This window comes from Tamandua tetradactyla, chromosome 8 (genome assembly GCF_023851605.1).
Source record: "Tamandua tetradactyla isolate mTamTet1 chromosome 8, mTamTet1.pri, whole genome shotgun sequence".
NCBI classification, from domain to species: domain Eukaryota; kingdom Metazoa; phylum Chordata; class Mammalia; order Pilosa; family Myrmecophagidae; genus Tamandua; species Tamandua tetradactyla.
Window position 1 is genome coordinate 16,449,285 of NC_135334.1, and position 18,192 is coordinate 16,467,476.

The window sequence follows — 18,192 nt, forward strand, 5'->3', positions numbered from 1 at the left end:
GGCCAAATAGAGTAGCTTGAGATCAGCCCTGGTCCACAGAAGAGTTAAAGAAGGGACAGGAGGGTGACTGAGGCAGTGATTCAGGAGTGTGGCTGACCTTGGAGAGCCTTCTGCACCACATAAGGTGGCCCTTGTTGCACAGTCTGAGGAACTGAGAAGCAGAAAGCTGGAGCATGACACGGAGGCAGAGTCAACAAGAGTGAACAGACAGGAGCCAGGGACTAGGAAGTAAGCCAGGTTGTGTTCCATGGGTGCACTACTCTCACCAGTGCAGCCACATGACCAGTGATGCACCCCACACCCCACGCAGCTGCACCCCATCATCTGCTCCCATTCCCTTTGCTCCAGTTACCCCCAACCCACCAGCCCCCAGTTAACATGCCTTCCCTATGCCCCTACCCCAAGTACAGCCCAACCCACCTCTCCTGAACACCTCCTGAGCACTACCTCCAGTTCCCTGTTCCCTACAGGCTGTTGCCAGTGCATAAGAGCTGCGGGCACTAACCTCCACACCCAGGCTACCCCTGGTCCCTGCCTACAGTGTTGCAAAGCCTCACCCCACCACCACTGAGTTCTGTGCATCATTTGATGGCACTCCTAGAGCCACACATGCACATAGGCCCCCAATCCTATCATTCAGCTCTGGGAACCTCAGATTACAGCAGTCTTAGACCATGCATGTGCACGGCATTCAGCCATACTTCCCAGGTCTGAGAAAATGCTGAACTAAGCAGCTGAGACACATTGGCCACCAACCTATGAAGGCATAAATCTGACCTGTTGCCACAGCTCTACACATGCATACAAAGGCCCTCATGACTTAGACCAGTACACACCAAGTTTATGCCCCCCAGACCGGTGGGCCCACACAGCTACATGCTCCCTGACACTGGGCACCCACATTCACAAGCATCAGTACAAGATACCCAACCCATGCCTATAACTGCCCTGAAACAAATCACCACACCGAGTGCCCAACCCCGACCATGCTCCCTGCTGTATAAACATCTCACAAATGCAGGCCTTACACTACTGAAAGAAGTCAACTCCCCAAGTAAAACAACAAAGTTATTTAAATGCCACAAAGACAGCAGAAGATCACTAAGCATATCACATTGAAACAGATATAGCCCTGCCTAATGACCAAATTAAAGCACCACAAGAGACAAGACTTTGATGGATGAAATGGATGAATTTCTGGAGACACAAAAACAAGTTACACAGACTCAGAAAGAAATAGAATATCTCAACAAACCAATCACAAGTAAAGAAATTCAATCAGTCATCAAAAATTCTCCTACAAAGAAAAACCCAGGGCCAGAAGGCTTCACAGAGGAATTTTTTCAAACATTCCAAAAAGAACTAACACCAATCCTGTGCAAACTTTACTAAAAAATTGAGGAAATCTACCTAACTCATTTTATGAAGCTAATATGATTTTAATGCCAAAACCAGGTAAAGATGCCATAAGAAAAGAAAACTACAGGCCAATCTCTCTAATAAACATAGATGCAAAAATTCTCAATAAAATATTAGCGAATTGAATGTAACTACATATAAAATAATTATACACCATGAACAAGTGGGATTTATACAAGGAATGCAAGGATGGTTCAACACAAGAAAAACAATTAATATAATACAGCCCACTAACAGACTGAAAGGGAAAAAATTGCATGATCATCTCGATTGATGCTGAAAAAGCATTCGACAAAATTCGGCATCTTTTTCTGATAAAAACACTCCAAAGGTAGGAATGAAAAATAACAACCTCAGCATGATAAAGGGAATATATGATAAAACAATAGCCAGCATCATACTCAATGGAGAGAGACCGAAAGTGTTCCCCTAAGATTAGGAACAAGACAAAGATGACCACTGTCATCACTATTATTTAACACAGTTCTAGAAGTTCTAGCTAGAGCAATCAGGTAGGGCAAAGAATAAAAGACATCCAAATTGGAAAAGAAGAAGTAAAACTCTCATTATTTGCAGATGATATGATACTATGCTTGTTTGGAAAATCCTGAGAAATCTACAACAAAGTTACTTGAGCTAATAAACAAATTCAGCAAGGTGATGGGATATAAAATTAATGAGCAAAAATCTGTAACATTTCTATACACAAGAAATGACCAAGCTGAGGAGTCAGTTAAGGGAAAAATTCTATTCAAAATAGCAACTAAAAGAATCAAGTACTTAAGAATGAACTTAACTAGGGATGTAAAGGACTTGTACACAGGAAACTACATAACATTGTGTGGTATTTAGATTCAAGTGTCAACTTGGCCAGGTGAAGGTGTCTAGTTCTATTGCTCTGGACATGAGCCAATGGTGTGCGAACCTCATTTGTTGCTGATTACATGTTGTGTTAGTTAGATTCAGTTGTCAACTTGGCCAGGTGAGCACACCTAGTCTTGTTGCTGAGGCCATAAGCCAATGGTGAGTGAACCTCATCTGTTGCCAATTACATCTGCAGTCAGCTAGGAGGCGTGTCTGCTGCAATGAGTGATGTCTGACTTAATTGGCTGGTGCTTAAATGGGAGATTGCAATGTAGCACTGCTAGCAGCTTGGCATTCCTCATCTCAGCATTTGCAGCTCAGCCCGGGCCCTTGGAGATGGAGAAAGAAATTACCCCGGGGAAAGTTGTTGGAACCCAGAGGCCTGGAGAGAAGACCAGCAGAGACCATCCTGTGCCTTCCACATAAGAAAAAACCTCAGTGGAAAGTTAGCTGCCTTTCCTCTGAAGAACCAACAAAATAAATCCCCATTTATTAAAAGCCAATCCATCTCTGGTGTGTTGCATTCCGGCAGCTAGCAAACTAGAACATATGTGCAGTTGGCTAGGAGCCATGCCTACTGCAATGAATGATGTTTAATTTAACTGACCTATGCTTAAATAGGAGAGCTCAACATAGCACAGCCCAAGCAGCCCAGCATACCTCATTTCAGCACTCGCAGCTCAGCCCAGGCCCTTGCAGATGTGGTAAGGAATCACCCTGGGAAAAGTTGTTGGAACCCAGAGGCCTGGAGAGTAGGCCAGCAGAGATTGTCCTGTGCCCTCCCACATAAGAAAGAACCTCAGTTGAAAGTTAGCTGCCTTTTCTCTGAAGAACTCTGTGTTAATTAAATAAATCCCCTTTTATTGAATGCCAATCCATCTCCGGTGTGTTGCATTCCAGCAGCTAGCAAACTAGAACACATTGCTAAAAGGAATCAAAGAAGATCTAAATAGATGGAAATATATTCTCTGTTTATGTATAGGAAGGTTAAATATACTTAAGATGTTAATTCTCCCCATTCACATGGGGAGATCTACACATTCAATGAGTACATTCAATGGAGTACTGATGAAATCCAACAGCCTACTTTGAAAATTTGAAAGAGCTAACTACCAAACTCACCTGGAAGGGAAAGAGAGCCCAAATAGTTAAAAGCATCCTTAAAAAGAAGAATGAAGTGGAAGGATTAACACTCCCTGACTTTAAAGCTTATTATAAAGCCACAGTAGTCAAAACAGCATGGTACTGGCACAAAGATAGAACCACTGACGAGTGGAATCAAATCGGGAGTGCAGAAGTAGACCACCAATCTATGGTCAACTGATTTTTGACAAAGCCTCCAAATCTCCTGAACTGGGACAAAATTTTCTTTTCAATAATTGGGCATGAAAGAATTGGATACCAATAGCCAAAAGAATGAAAGAGGACCCCTATTTTACACCCTACACAAAAATTAACCCAAAGTGGATGAAACACCTACATTTAAGGACTTACATCATAAAGCTTCTAGAAGAAAATGTAGGGAAACCTCTTCAAGACCTAGTAATAAGAGGGAGCTTCCTAAACCTTACACCCCAAACAAACAAGCAACAAAAGAAAAATTAGATAATGGGAACTCCTCAAAATCAAATGCTTCTGTACCTTAAAAGATTTTTCCAAAAAGGTGAAGAGGCAGTAAATTCTATGGGAGAAAATATTTGAAAATCACATATTGGACAGAGTTTTGATTTCCTGCATATACAAAGAAATCATAAAACTCAACAACAAAAGAACAAACAACCAAATTATAAAATGGGCTAAAGATGTGAATAGGCATTTTTCTGAAGAGCAAATACAGATGGCTCAAACGCACATGAAGAAATGCTCATTTTCATTGGCTTTAAGGGAAATACAGATCAAAACCACAATGAGATGCCACCTCACACCTATAAGAATAGCTGTTATTAAACAAACAGGAAGCTATAAATGTTGGAGAGGATGTGGAGAAACGGGGGACACTTATGTATTGCTGGTGGGAATGCATAATGGTGCAGCCACTATGGAAGACTGCTTGGCAGTTCCTTGGGAAACTAAATATTGAGTTGCCCTGTGACTGAGCAATAGCACTTCTTGGTATATACCCAGAAGAACTGAAAGCAATAATTTGCTTTTGCACATTATTTTCATTTGCACACTGATTTGCACACTGATTTTCATAGCTATGTTTTTCACAATTACCAAAAGATGGAAACAAATCAAATGCCATGAACAGACGAGTGGACCAACAAAATGTGATATATGCATACGATGGAATATTATGCATCAGTAAGACAAAATGATGTCTTGAAGCACATGATAAGATGGATGAGCTTTGTGCACGTAATACTGAGTGAAACTAGCCAGACACAAAAGGATAGATGCTGTGTATATTCCACTTTTATGACCAGCATAAAGGTATAATCAAAGGCTTAAATTACAGAATATAGGGAACATAAGATACATAGAAGCAAGAGATAGGTGAACCATTAGCTAATGAGGTTGAATATCAATGTAAGGGAACAGGTAGGAGTGAAGGTGGTTCTCCAGTGTGTCTGTAAGTAATATTACCATACTGAAAATGAACACGATTGAAAGGGTTGTATAGAGCTGTGTGTCCCACTGATTAACACTAGAAATATGAATTAGTTCTCATAAGAATTGCATCAAAGATATGATTCTTGTACAAGCAGTGTTTAAGTCCAGGGTACATGGGGAATCTGCTCTTGCTATGCTATGAGCTGTGTTCCAAAGGAAACCATCAGAAAGCACTGCCACACCAACAGCATAAGTAAATAATGGAGGGAGGAACAAGAGTTAAGAGGAGGTTTAGATTTCCTATTATGCAAGGTTGTGTTTATTGGTTTTATTTCTCTGGGGAACAAGAAAATTATCTAAAAGTGAAAATGTTGATGGTCAGTGAACTTTGGGCCCTATACATGGCACCCAATGAATGCAGATGGCTTAAGGATGCACTGATGGAGAAGTAGATTGGCAAACGATGGTGTATACTTATGAACAAACGTTGTCCTGCTACGAAAAGGAGCAAAGTCATGAGACATGCAACGATGTGAATGAACATGTGGGATATTTGGAGAGGAAAATAAACTGGAAACAAAAGAACAAAAATGGTATGGTCACTTTAGAAAATGCTTACAGGACAACAGGGCCCAGGATTGTAAGATTTTAGACACAGACACATTAAGTCCAGAGTGGTGATTATTATTTCTGAATTTTAAGAGTCTTTTTATAAGTATATCTGATATTTAGGGATAAGTACAAAACTGAACAGGTTGGGGTTAAAGTAATTCAGAGCATAGGGGTAAGAAAAATGGTGTCTATGTTTTAGAACCACATGCATTCTTTGAGACCAAAGGAAGAAAGTTTCATTTGGTCTGGAACTGAAATTTTTGATAGTGCATAATCTAGTTCAACCAATCTGTATATTTCATTTGAATAATTGAAACACAGGAAACACAGAATAAAAAAGAGGTCCTATAATCTTGTATAGGTTATTGTAAAGCCTGGATACATCTTGAAGTATATCAAGCAGATAATAAAAAAGTATTAGCAAAATCTCAAGAGGGATTGGAGAAAGAATTTGTAACTACTAAACCTTACCATCAGAGAATCCCCTGATACTGTGTCAAACTGTAGGGACGCCCACATCAATAGGCCATGTTCTCGATCAAAAGGCTCACTTTTTAGAAGATCATGTGGGTAGCAGAGAAGCTTAAACTACCTATAGGCATGCCTAAGAGTCACCTCTGGAGGACCTCTTTCATTGCTCAGATATGGCCTCACGCTCTCTAACCCCAACTCTACAAGTGAAATCATTACCCTCCCCCCAACATGGGACATGACATCCAGGGGTGAAAGTCTCCCTGGTGATGTGGGAGATGACTCTTAGGAATGAATCCAGACTTGACACCATGGAATCAACCACTCCATCCTAACCAAAAGGGGGAAAATAAGTGTAACTGATTAAGTATCAGTGGCAGAGAGAGTTCAAATAGAGTCAAGAGGCTACTCTGGAGGTTGCTCTTATGAAAGCTTCAGTTAGACCTTGATACCTATAATAACCTGCTAACCCCAATCAGGACCATTCCAGCCTATCCTAGGAACACCTAGGGCAATATGTAAGATTCTACAAGGGTTCCATGCACTAGAGTAAATTTCCAGAATCCTACAACCTCCAGATAGGTCTCTGGTCCAGATAAGACCTGAAACCTGGCCTAGCCTCTCCAGAACATCAGATATTTCTGTCTATTTACCCCATATTAATGACAGACCCTTTCAATATCAAAAATTTAGAATTGCCATTGCCCAAACACCCCTAAAGATAAGGATGGTGGAGTTATACAGAGAAGATAGGATTTAATAAATGGATATGAATGCTAAATCATTAAATTGATATCCCTTTAGTCTCCAGTATTTTAGAGCAGCTAGAAGTAAAAGCCCCAAATTGTGGAATTGCAACACATGTGAAAACCGGAAATATGTTCTACAACTAATTGTGGTGCTGTGCTTTGAAATTTATAGGTTTTTTTTGTGTGTGTGTATGTATATGTTATTTTTTCACAAAGGAAAAAAAGTTGATTGTGATGATAAAAAATATTTAAGCCCTCTAGCTTCCTATATTCTGGAGCAGTTAGAAGGAAAAATATAAGAGGATTGTATAGTAGCCCGTGGCAAACTCTGGGAACTACTTCTTGAGAAGTGCTTTGAAAACTATTGCTTTTTTATTTCTTTGCTTTGTATATATGTTATACTATACAATAAAAAAGTAAAAAAAAAAAAAAAAAAAAAGAGTAAGCCTGAAGATTGAGGCTTAGATTATTCAATTGGGAGTCCCTAATGCCAGAGAGAATATCAGGGATTCCCCAGGAGGGGGAAGTTAATATCACCACAATTTCTCTCAAAGACTTGTTTTGTAAATACTCTTTTATTTTCTGCCCCACATACTCTGGAATGTGTCTGGGTTTTACATTAAATTGTACAGAATAACACAATATCATTCCCTATTCTAGGTTCCATGAAAATGGGTTGTTTAAATGAACAGAAAAGAGAGGTTCAATTAGATAGTGTGCTACATTAAATTTAGATTTGAGCCAAACAAGCATCTCTTCTTTTGGACTCACACAAAAGTTGAGGTTTTGAAATATAGGCAATATCATTCTTTACCCTGTATTCTGATTTACCTTATTTCTCACCATGTCCATTTCATTCATATTTCTAAATGGAGTCTGATCTCTTCTTTCAGCTTCATTAACAGCTGCTATATGGGGTAATGCTGTCTTTTGTGGCTCCAGAACTCTAGTTCTGAGTCTCAGGTATTTAACAAATATCTGAAGTTCCAGTAAACGACTAGGTTGTAAAAACAGCTCAGCATCTCAGAATTTAGAAATGACAGTTAAAACAGTTCCAAGCACTTGCAGAGCAAACTCCATTAGATTTCAAAATCTGAAGTAATTTATCATCCTCAGGGCTCTAGAAAGTGGCTGCTCCACCTTTTCAAGGGCTTATGCAATGACCATGTTTTATGAACATGCTTCAATGTAGGTTACAACACTGGGGATCATTGGGGGACCAACCACTGGTTTTTGGCTCCACCATCTCCCAGCATTGAGATAGCACCCAGGCTTTCTGCCATCTCTGGGGAAAATGCTGAACCTCCTTAAAAGAATGGGGCAATCACCAGACTCTTCTCAATCCATGGAATGTTTGTTCCACTCACTCTGAGGCCTGAGGTAACAAAATTCTTCCTGAGAAATGAAGTAGAAGGCCCACCATCTGCCTTCTGTGAAACCTCAACTTTCCACATGGGTAGGTGAGTTTGGTCTCCTAGCTCAAGAATTCTTGGTTTCAGACCTTAGCTTCCGGGTTCTACCTTTGAAGTTATTTTTTTCCTTCAATTTATCCCTTTATCTTTTAATTCAGATTGGCAGTGGTCCTGTTTATGCAGACATCAGGGCACTCTTGTTGGTTTTCTATGCAGTATAACAGGATCATATCCATTAGACAACAGGTTTTCCACAAATCCTTTCTGGATAACTCCAACTCCAATCCTAGCTTGTCCAAAGCCAAGCAAAGATGCTACAAGAAAAGAAAATTACAGACCAATCTCTTTAATGAATATAGATGGAGAAAAATTCTCAACAAAATATTTGCGAAGTGAATCTAGGAGTGAATTAAAACAATAGTACACAATGATTAAGTGGGCTTTATTCCAGGTATGCAAGCGTAGTTCAATGTAAGAAAAACAATGTAATACACCACATCAATAAATCGAAGGGGAGAAACCACGTGATTATCTTGACTGATGCAGAAAAGAATTTGACAAAATGCAATATCCTCTCCTGATCTAAACACTTTAAAGAATAGAAATAGAAAGAAACTTCCACTACATGGTAAAGGAAATATATGAAGAACCCACAGCTAACATCATACTCAATAGGGAAAGACTAAAAGTCCTCACTCTTACCATTGTTATGCAACATTGTGCTAGAAGTTCTAGCCAGAGCAATTAAGCAAGAAAAAGAAATAAAAGGCATCCAAATGGAAAGGAAAAAGTAAAACTTTTACTGTTTTCAGATGACATGATCCTGTATGTAGAAAATCCTGAAAAATATACAGCCAAGCTACTAGAGCAAATAAATGAATACAGCAATGTAGAAGAATACAAGATTACCACAGAAAAATCAGTAGTATTTCTATGCACAAGGAATGTGTAATCTTAGATGGAGACCAAGAAAAAAATTTCCATTTACAAAAGCAACCAAAAGAATAAAATATTCAAGAATAAATTTAACTAAGTGCATAAAAGACCTATACGCAGAAACATACAAAACATTGTTAAAAGGAACCAAGGTAGACCCAAATAAATGGAAGACTATACTGTGTTTGTGGATTAGAAGGCTAAATATAGTTAAAATGTCACTTCTCCCCAAATTGATTTATAGATTCAATGCAGTGCAAATCAAAATCCCAACAATTTACATTGCAGAAATATAAAAAGCAATAATCAAATATATTTGCAAGAGCAAGATGCCCTGAATAGCTAAAATTAACTTGAAAAAGAAGAATGAAGTGGACGCTCTCACAGTACCTGACTTTGAAGGATGTTACACTGGTACAATGGTCAAAACAGCACGGTGCTGGCATAAAGATAGATGTGCTGACCAATAGAATTAAATCGAGTGTTCAGAGATGGATCTCTCATATAAGGCCAATTGATCTTTGATAAGGTGGTCTAGTCAACTCAACTGGGAAAGAGAAGCCTCTTCAACAAATGGAGCTTGGAGATCAATAAGACAGAAAAAAAGGACAAATATGGTGTGACCTCACTAGTATAAACTAACTCTAATGATCAAACTCTGAGAATTTAATTTGAGTGTAAAGGCTATCAGGGGATAGAAAATGGACAGAGATTAGGAAGTTGATGATTAAGGAGTACAGAATGTTCAATAAGGCTCATTACAAAGGCCCTTAGGAAAGTAAGATCCTATACCAGCCACATCTATTCTTGAGTTAAGAATAACTGCTATTTCTAAATTCTAATATTCCCTGTTCTTTGTGGATAACCTGGTATTTCCCTGGAGCTTTGGGTATCTGTGTGATATCTAATACTCAGAGTTAGGGTTCCACAGCTCTGAAAATCATTATTATTCCATTCAGCAGTGTTAATAAAGCTGAAAAGGAGATCAGACCTCAATTAAAGATATGATGAAACAGAACTGGTTAGGACTAAGATAAATCAGAATACAAGGCAAAAAATTACATTGTCTGTACTTTAAAACTTCAACTTCTGTGTGAGACCAAAGGAACAGATGATTATTTGGTTCAAAATTTAAATATTATGTAACACACTATCTAATTTAACCTGTCTCCTCAGTTTATTCAAACAACATAATTACACAGAACCTAGAACAGTGAATGAGATCTTGTTATTCTGTAAAGGTTAAGGCAATGCCCCAATACATCTAAAGAATTTTGTGCAAAATTGAAAAAAATATATTTGCAAAGTTCGCTTGAGGGAAGCTAGAAAAGTGTGGAACTATTCAACTTCACTACCTGGAGAGTTTCTGATATTCTCTCAAGCGTTAGGAACTTCCGATTTAATAAGTCAAGCCCTCAATCTTAAGGCTTGTCCTTATGAAACATTTCTGCAATAGTAAAACTAAGCCTACTTATAATGATGCCTAATAGTCACCCCCAAAGAATCTCTTTTGTTGCTCACATATGGCCTCTCTTGTTAAGCTGCCTCTGCAAATGAACTTAGTACCATCTTCCATTACATGGGACATGACTCCGAGGGGGGTAAATATCCTTGGCAACATGGGACGTGACTCCCAGTGATTAGCCTAGTCCTGGCATTGTGGGATTGAGAATTCCTTCTTGACCAAAAGAGGGGAGAGAAAGGAAACATAAAGTTTCGGTGGCTATAAATATTTCAAATAGAGTCAAGAGGGTATTATATCATGATGATGAATACGCAACTATGTGATGATATTGTGAATTACTGATTATATATGTAGAATGGAATGATCATATGTTAAGAATGTTTATGTTTCTTTTTTGTCATATTTTTTTACTTTAAAAATTAATAAAAAAAATTTTAAGGCAAAAAACGACAGCATTCTAGAAATTATTCTTATGTGAACTTCAGCCAGATATTGCAAATTGCCACAGTTATGCAAAGCTCCAACCAACAGTATTCCTAGGACTCTATAAAGGATCTTCTTAGTAAGTTTATTTTTCACAGAACTTAAGGTCTCAAGATTGTTTCTATGCCAGATAAGCACTGAGACCCAGAGCTACCAGTTCTCCAAGAACATCAACCAGTTTCATTCCTCTGTTCCATAAGGTCGACAGCCCTATCTAGCATGATGTTAAAATGGTCCTTGCCCAAATATCCTTGAAGAGTGTTAGAATAATCAATTGAGAAAGAGACAGGGTAACGGAGAAATTAGGATTTAACTAATGATATGACTACTAACTAATTCATTATATGGATATTTATTTTTAGTTACTAGTGTATTAAAACAGCTAGAAGGAAATACCTGAAATTGTTTAACTGTAACCCAGTAACTTTAACCTTTGATAATGACTGTATAAATATTTTTCATTTTCTGACTGTGTGATTGTAAAAGAGTGTGATTGATACGCCCTTTATCCAGTGTATGGGAAGATGAGTAATAAAGTAAAACAAAGAGAGAAAGAGAGAGAATAGAAGGGGGAAAAGTGGTATCAGATGGTTTGGGTTTTCTTTTGTATTATTTTTTACTTTTCTCTTTGGAGTAATGAAAACATTCTAAAATACGTTGTGGTGATGTGCACAAATATGTGATGGCACTGTGAGCCATGGATTGTATACTTTGAAAGGATTGTACGGTGTATGAATGTATCTCAAAAATTGCAATAAAAATCAGTCTCACTCAAATAAAAGAAGAAAATAGATATATCTCTGTAAAGATGATTACTGGCAAAAAGAGAGAAGACACATAAAAACAATATAAGGAATGAAAATGAGGACAGAAGCTTATGGACTAAGCAGATAAGAGGTATTAAAATATCTATCAATAAATTTTGAAACCATGATAAACTGGAAAAATCGCAGAAAAAAAAGACGTCAAAAAATAAATAGAGAATATAAATTATCATGTTTATTAGTTTCTACTGCAGCATTACAAGATTAGTTCAACTTGTAATGGTTTAAAAACAGACATTTATCATCTCAGTTTCTGTGATTAAGGAATCCAGACAGCTTAGCTGGAGCCCTCTGGCTCAGAGTTTTTCGCAAACTTAACCAAGCCATCAGTTGGGGTTGCATTCTCCTCTGAAGGCTTGAGTGGGGAAGGACCCACTTCCAAGCTTATTGACATGTTTATTGAAAGACCTGGAACCTCTAAACAGAACTGCTTCGCAACATGGCAGCTGACTTCTGCAATGACCATCAATCAAAGAGATAACAAGACAGAGCAGCTGAACCCAAAATGGAAGACACAGTCTTTGATAACCTAATCTCAGAAGGGACTCTCCATCACCTCTGCCACGTTCTGTTCTCTGAAAGCCATGCTAATTTATACTCTTCTACGTTATATCCCATTTCTTATAACCGCTGCCTGGTACATGCAAGTTTATGAATGCTACTTAAATTTTGTGACATTTTAAAAAATGTACAATAAAATAATGAGGGGTGGGACAAGAATTAAGAGGAGGTTTAGATTTTCTATTGGTGAGGTTGTGTTTATTGGTTTTCTTTCTCTGTGGAACAATAAAATGATCTAAAATTGAGAATGTTGGTGGACTGTGGACTTTGGGCCCTATACACAATCCCCAATGAATACAGGTGGCTGAAGGATGCACTGACAGAGAAGTAGACTGGCGAACGATGGTGTATACTTATGTACAAAAGTTGTGCTGCTACAAAAAGGAACAAAGTCGTGAGGCATGCAACAATGTGAACAAACATGTGGGGCATTTGGTGAGACAAAATAAGCCAGAAACAAAAGAACAAGAATGATATGGTCACCTTCACAAAATGCTTATAAGAAAATGGGGGTCTAAATTGTAAGGTTTTAGAGAAGACACATTAAGACTGGAATGGTGATTATTATTTTTGGATTTTGAGAGGCCGTTTTATATACATAACCCGATATTTAGAAATAAGAACAAAGCAGAACAGGTTGGGATTAAAGTAATTCATAACATAGGAGTAAGGAAGACAGTGTCTATATTTTAGAACCACACATACTCTTTGAGACCAATGGGAGAAAGGTTTATTTTGTCTGGAACTGAAATATTCAGTAGGGCATAATTTAATTCACTCTATCTGTATAGCTCATTTGAACAATTGAAACACAGGGGAGCACAGAACAAGAAAGAGGTCCTTTAATACTGCATAGATTATTGTAATGCCTGGATACATCCTAGAGTATGTAAAGCAAATAATCAAAAAATATTGGCAGGGTGGGCCATGGTGTCTCAGTAGCAGAGTTCTCACCTGCCATGCCAGAGACCTGGGTTCGATTCCCAGACCTGCTTATGCCAAATAGAAAAATAAAAACAACAGCAATGCATGATTTATTCATACATGTTTTAAAATTTAATATTATGCTGTATTTGTTTTTTCACCACATAAATGTGCTAAAACATAGATTTAAATTATTACACGTATTAGGGTAAGAATGGAAAAAATGAGTTTTTGAAACCTGCTATTTAGGATTCTAACATTTCATTCTTTAAAAAATAGTTTATTAGAGTTCATCTTTTGAGTTTAAACAGCAATGTTAAAACTGAAAGATGCAGTGAAAAAAAACCAGTCTATATTTCTTAGTAAAAATATAATAACTTTGATATCATCATCAATATATGTTTTAACATTATCTTTAAATATAAGAATGTAGTGGAATGAATACTATTTATTAATCCTTGGTGGGTAGTAAACCTAATATGAAAATTATGCTCTCCACAGCTCAGAACATGCTGTAAAATACTCAGCATCCACTCCCACACTTCCAGATACAGGCATTTTCCTTTCAAGGCAAATCATACAACTGCTTATAATCTCTTTAGTTAAAGTCTACCTTCTTGAGTTTTCTAGCTGATGTTCTCGTTTTGCTCTTTACACTCTGCTTAATGAATCTAATCCCTTTTTCAATTCAGCATTCGTTCCCAAATTTGAGGTAATCGGTCTTATCTGTCTTCTCTGTACCTAATAATCCAATTTACAAAAACCATTTCTCTTAGCTCATGCTTTTTTGAATTCCTGATATTTCATCTTCCTATTTGGGCAGTGTTCCACCTATAATGTGATGCTCAGGCAGGAAGGCAGCATTCCAGGTACAGCAGCATTTAGATTTGGAAGGGGAAACAGGAGTGCTCAGCAAATGACTATTGAATGAATGAATGAATGACTTCCTCTTTCCCTTTTTGGATTTATTCGTGTTGCAGTCATTTTTTCCTGACAGCTGGGAGCTCATTTTTCCTTCTTTAATTGAAAAAGTAGAAAAGTGGCAGCTTTTAACCTACTCCCAGTACTTCATTTCTTACAGGTTTATTTTTTCAGGACAAATCAATTTGCTACCATATGTTTACATCTTAAACTGGTATTTTTCTTTCCCCATGAGAAATTCTTTCATAAAGAAGACAGTTCCTACAGAGAAGATGATATCAAACTCCGTAAGTGAGTCTGTTTATATGTTTAGACTCTATTCGTGTCTTTTTTGCTTTCCTTTAGTATTCACTTAATAACACCATATTTTACATGTTCAGACTGTTACAGATCTACTAACAGAAATCATAGGGAAAATGTTTTGTTAAAATCAGGTTCAGAGTTAACTGGCAGTAGCAACCAGGGTGTTGGCAGAGATGTATGAGAGTCACCAGGATAAAGTGATATTCCTGGGGACAGATTTGAGACAATTTTGTATAACTGCTGCTTAAATGGGGATTTTCTTCCAGATGAGTTAAACTTTCATTTTAATAGGACACATTAATCTCTTTCAATCCCATGACTGTAGATCTTGGATGTTATCCTTTCCTCAGTGCTACCTATTGCATTACCTAGATACCCTATGGGTTAAATAGCATCTCCTATTAAGAAGATGAGCAGGGCAGAGTGTTAGGGAAATATGCAGATGCACTAAGAAGGAGTTTTCAAACTTTAACAAAAGAGGTGACATAAAAGAACATGTTAGGAAGAATTGGAGAGGGTGTTTTAAGATTTCTCCATTAGTCAGTTCATCCAAGAGACCATGTCCCTTGGAACTTGTAAGGAGATGAGCTCCCTCTAGAGATGAGAGTAACAGAGGAAAGAGATTTCTAGCAATAAAAAGCTAAAATGGACTGTAGAGCAAATGAAGGACTGAAGTCTGACAATTGCCAGGTGTCCTTTGTTCCTCTCTGTAGCCCTCCCCCTCTTATAAACCATTTTTCTTGAGTCATTCTATCAGATCTTCTTTTCTTTTACTTCTCTAGACTGGATCCCAAAATTTTAGACTAAATATTTTACAAACCTCTATTGTCTAAATGCAAAAATAGAAAGTAAGGAATATACAATAGGGCCAGTAAAGAAAAATAATATTACTTAATGATAACATACAAACTTCTATCCAAACCAGAAACAGCCATGATTAGTAACCATGTTTCTAGGAAAGGTCAAAATAAATTATTTGTGTGATCATGCAAATGTGTTCTATAATATTTGGCTTCTAGACTTCGGAGTAATAGTGAATTTTATATTATTCCAGAGAATTAGAAATGACAACGGGGACACTGCAATATCCTGAGTTCTTAGAAAGTTCTGGGGTTTTGGCATGATGACATTTTTTGGGAAACTAGGAGAAACTATCCCAATATAACTCGAACAAAGGCCACATATATATCTATATCTATGTATGCTTATCCATTTGTCGCTGTATCTGTCTATCATCTATCTATATTTCTATGTAACTATATTTCTATGTAACTATGTCACTATTCATCTCTTTATCTCTCTGTCATCTATCTGTCTATCCAACTAGCCAGGCAGGTCAACCATAGTTGCCAGTGCTATCCTAATAGTTTACTTATATTGAGAAAAGAGCAGTACCAACCCAGAAGAACATTTGTTACATAAGGATGAAGCAGGGGTATGGCATGGGTAGAACTATCTGCATGATTAAATATGCAAATGGACAGTGCCTCTTAGAGAACTACCAGAGGTTGTTTCTCTGTGAAGATGAGGGGACATAAAGCTCTGTGACTTTGGCATTACCTTTTGTCATCCCAGCCCTCTCAGAGGCCTGATCCCACTTCTGGTTAAGCCCCAGTGCACATTTGCACACAAAGACCGTGTCTTAAATCCTGTATCTCAGAAAGCTCAGACTGGAGCATAAGGAGGAGATTCTCTGTGTGTAGGGCTTCTCGAAGCCAAAATGAAAGAATCAGTCCTATAACAGTATTTGGTAATTTTGTCCAAAGAATATTCCGAAGTGCCCACATTATCATCTTGGTGTTTTATTGGTTGAGTGCTAATGACTGATTGGTACTGAGAGAGAGAAGCTGAGTGACTTCTGAGGTGGATGCATTTGTTTTCTTTAACTTCTGAGGTGAAAGGGGTTGTTTATATGAGTTAATTGGCAGTGGCCATTTACCTCATGCCCAGGAGAATTGTCCAGAAAGTCATCTCTGGTACAAAGACCAGAGAAACTAGAATATTCAAGGCATTGGTGTGGATTCCACCCCCAGGGGCCTGCTGTAAGGCACAATTCCTGCTGTGTGTGTTTGAGGTGCTGCAGAGTTCCCCTTCATGGGCACTAGCTGTGTTCCTTAATGTCCATTCCTCCGCAGCCCAGCCCTGGTCAGTAATTCACCTGGTCCCTGGTGATATCATTCAAATCAACTCATAGAGATTGCCAACACAGTCCTGAAAAGAGAGTTTTCAAATTCAGCTGGCCTCTATAATATGTATCAGCAAACCATGACCTTTGGGGCAAATCTATCCTACTGCCTATTTTTGGAAAGAAAGTTTTATTGGAACCCAACCGTGCTCACTTGTAAACATATTTTCTGTGGCTGCAGTCAGCCTGAAAGTACTGATTTAAGGGGGTGGGGGTGGGGCACAGTGGCTCAGCAGGCAGAGGTCTCAGCTGACATGCTGGAGACCTGGGTTGGATTTCCCGAGTTTGCTGATGCAAAAAAAAAAAAAAAAAAAGAGTAGATTTGAGTATTGGCAACAGAGACCACAAAGCCCACAAAACCTAAAAGGATTTACTATCACGACCCTTAGAGGAAAGTTTTGCTAGTCTCTGGTCCCTGAGAATGGGGAAAAGGTCACAGGTGCATATCAATTTGAATCGCTTTTCAGGCATGTTTATGATAGGAAAAAAGTCCTTACAATTGGCATGCATAGAGTTTTTTAAAATTTCTTTTACCCAGTTGGGGAGAAAACCAACTTGACAGTGGGCTAGTGACCTCCTTCTGAAGTAATCTGGCCCCCCACCAGTTTCCTCAGGGCTCCTTTAACATCTTTGTTTCTCAGAGTGTAGATTGTGGGGTTCAGCAGGGGTGTGACTATATAGCCAAAGAGCTGCACTGGGGTTACCAGCACCTCGCTCAAGGAAGGCTGGGTGTAGACAAGGGCACAGGGCCCAAAGAACAGCGTGACCACGGTGAGGTGGGAAACGCAGGTCGAGGCCGCCTTGCGCCTCCCCTCGGCAGAGTTCATCTTCACAATCGCAATGACAATGCGGACATAGGAGGCGAGGATGAGGAGGAAGCAGGTCATGGGCACCACGCCGATGTTGGTGAAGCTCACGGTCTCAATGATGAAAGTGTCGCCACAGGCCAATTTGACCACAGGGAAGATGTCACAAAAGAAATAGTCCACCTCGTTAGACCCACAGTACGGTAGTTGGAAGGTCAGGGAAGTGAGAATTGTGGCGTGAAAGGAGCTGGTAAACCAGGTTCCAGCGGCCAGGAGGGCACACACCCTGCGGTTCATGATGATGGTGTAGCGCAGGGGGTGGCAGATGGCCGCAAACCGGTCGTAGGCCATCACCGTGTACAGCAGGCACTCGGTGCTGCCTAGGAAGTGGTAAAAAAAGACCTGGGCCATGCAACCACCCAGTGAGATGACGCAGTTCCTCACTAGCAGGATGGCTAACAACTTTGGGATGCTTACAGAAGAGAAACTAATGTCCAGCACTGAGAGGTTACAGAGAAAGAAATACATAGGGGTATGGAGGCGGGAATCAGACCTCACAAGGGATGAGCAGATTTCCCAGCAGAGTGCAGAGGTAGAAGATCAAGAAAACAGCAAAGAGCAGGGTTTCTTGCCCCTCTGTGTTTGGGATACCCAAGAGGATGAACTCCGTTACCAGAGTGTGATTCTGTATCGCCATAGAAGTT

At 38.8% G+C, this 18,192-nt stretch overlaps 1 protein-coding gene across 1 annotated transcript; it reads right to left on the minus strand.

Annotated features, from left to right (window-relative positions):
- Positions 1–17,248: 17,248 nt before the first annotated feature.
- LOC143645025 (olfactory receptor 10D3-like) lies at positions 17,249–18,185 on the minus strand. The gene is given in 2 exon segments (XM_077114685.1): positions 17,249–18,050; positions 18,052–18,185. Coding segments are annotated over 2 exon segments (936 nt in total).
- Positions 18,186–18,192: the final 7 nt, after the last annotated feature.